This window comes from Mastomys coucha, unplaced genomic scaffold (genome assembly GCF_008632895.1).
Source record: "Mastomys coucha isolate ucsf_1 unplaced genomic scaffold, UCSF_Mcou_1 pScaffold21, whole genome shotgun sequence".
Classification (NCBI taxonomy): domain Eukaryota; kingdom Metazoa; phylum Chordata; class Mammalia; order Rodentia; family Muridae; genus Mastomys; species Mastomys coucha.
Genome location: NW_022196904.1, coordinates 144,616,186 through 144,618,362, shown reverse-complemented (window position 1 = coordinate 144,618,362; position 2,177 = coordinate 144,616,186). Strand labels below are relative to the sequence as shown.

Sequence of the window (2,177 nt, the reverse complement as noted above, 5' to 3'; positions counted from 1 at the left end):
GCTTGTCTTCTTTACAATCTACTAGGCAGTTGTCAAGATTTACAACTTGCTTGACCTGTTGTTTTTCTCTCAAACAATAATAAGATTATATTCAAGATTTTTAACCACAAAAAGCCATCATATAAATCCCAGTGTGGAGCTTAGCAACTCCAGTTGAGATAATATCCTTCTAATTTACTTTTTAGTAAATACAGTTTGTCTACAGAGTAAGAATATATTTAAAATTGCCTGGTTTCAATGAATAAAAGGCAGATTGAATCAGTGATATAATCACCCCTCCAAAAATATAAAATCCCATCATTTTTTAATGAGCTGTGCTAGAATGTTTTATTATAAAGGTAATATGTGACTCACTAAACATCCTGTTCTGTATTAGAAAAACTATGCTCTACCATTTATCACTGAACAATCAATGCAGTAATAAAAATGAAATTAAACAAATAAAAATTGTAAGAAAGTGTCAGTAAAGTATTCATAAAGGCTCTTTGGTGTCAAAGAACATCAAATACATAGATATATGATTATGTTCAATTTTGAAAAAACTTTTATAAATTTTACTGATAGTAAGATGAAATTTAATAAATGATTCACTAAAAAATACATACATATTATTCACAAGAGTGTTGTTCAGAAAACCTAACAAACAAATCTCAGAGCTATGATCCTAATACAGTATTTTTTTCTATTTAGTAAACTTACAGAAATATGAGAATCCATTCTGTAATTTAATTGCATGTGCATGAAAAATTAAAATTATTTTTTCTACAACATTAAAAGCAAAACACTATAGACTATTTTGCCCTCGAAAAGTTTTTGTGAATGCACTCTTAACTTCCTTGTTCCTCAGGCCATAGACCAGAGGGTTCAGCATAGGGATGACCATGGTGTAGAACACAGAAGCAATTTTGTCTGTGTCCATGGAATGACTGGAACTGGGCTGCAAATACATGAATATGATTGTCCCATAGAAAATGGACACTGCAGTGAAGTGTGAGGCACAAGTAGATACAGCCTTTCGATATCCAGCACTTGATTTCATTTTAAAGATTGTGATAAAAATGAATATGTAGGATATCCAAATAACTGAGAGAGCAACAAAGATATTGAAGCTCACTACATAAACAAGAACCAGTTCACTAATATGTCTATCAGAACAAGAAAGAACCATGACTGCTGGAACATCACAGAAAAAGTGGTGGACCACATTAGACCTACAGAAGGAAAGACTGAAAGTGTCCCCAATATGAATGGAGGCATTCAGAAAACCGCAAGCATAGGAAACTATAGAAAGACTTATATATACACTAGCAGTCATTGTAGAGGAATAATGTAGTGGCTTGCACACTGCTGCATAGCGATCATAGGCCATTGAGGCCAGCAGATAATTTTCTACAGTAGCAAAGCCAGCAAAAAAGAACATCTGAGCAGCACAGTCATTATAGGAAATGATCTTGTTACCTATCAGTAGCCCAGTCATGACGGTAGGTGTGACAGCTGAGGAGTAACAAAAATCAACCAAGGACAGATTACCTAGAAAAAAGTACATAGGAGTGTGGAGACGAGAGTCCAGGACAATCAGTAGGATCATCCCCAGATTTCCCACCAGGGTGATGGTGTAGATGAGGAGAAACGTCATGAAGAGGGGAAGCTGCAGTCCTGGGTCATTGGTGAGTCCCAGCAGGAGAAAGTGTGTCACTTCTGTACTGTTCTCCATCAGTGTCAACTTTAAATCATCAGATTGTTCATAGACATTGGAAAAGGGAAACATGATGATAAAGAAGTTGAATCAAATTAGAAAAGCATAAGTGTGGACATATGACTTGGTTGAGTAAAAGTCTATACTTTGTAATTGTCTATAACAGTTCTTTCCCCAAATCAAATTTTATGTAGTAATTTTACGGAGGGTTACATGTGTTAGAATTTAAAGATTATTTATAGAGGATTTTAGCATTTATACTCTACATATAGTACTGAGATTATTTAACAATTTGATAAAATTATGTGTAGATCATTTCTCAATTCACTTCTGAGCTCAGTAAAAGCTCACATTCTCTGTTGTTACTTTCCAAAGACTTTTCTAGACAGCAATTTTGCATGCCCATTCTAAGTATTCTCTCAATCATATTAGAATTTGGTGATTGTTAGTTTCATATAAATTATGAAGTACAAATTTGAAT

General features: G+C 33.9%; 1 protein-coding gene across 1 annotated transcript; it reads right to left on the bottom strand.

Annotated features, from left to right (window-relative positions):
* Positions 1–784: 784 nt before the first annotated feature.
* Positions 785–1,717, bottom strand: LOC116101089 (olfactory receptor 5B3-like). The gene has a single exon (XM_031384775.1). The coding sequence runs from the start codon at positions 1,712–1,714 to the stop codon at positions 785–787; it is 930 nt and encodes a 309-aa protein (XP_031240635.1). The 5' UTR covers positions 1,715–1,717.
* Between the last annotated feature and the right edge of the window lie 460 nt (positions 1,718–2,177).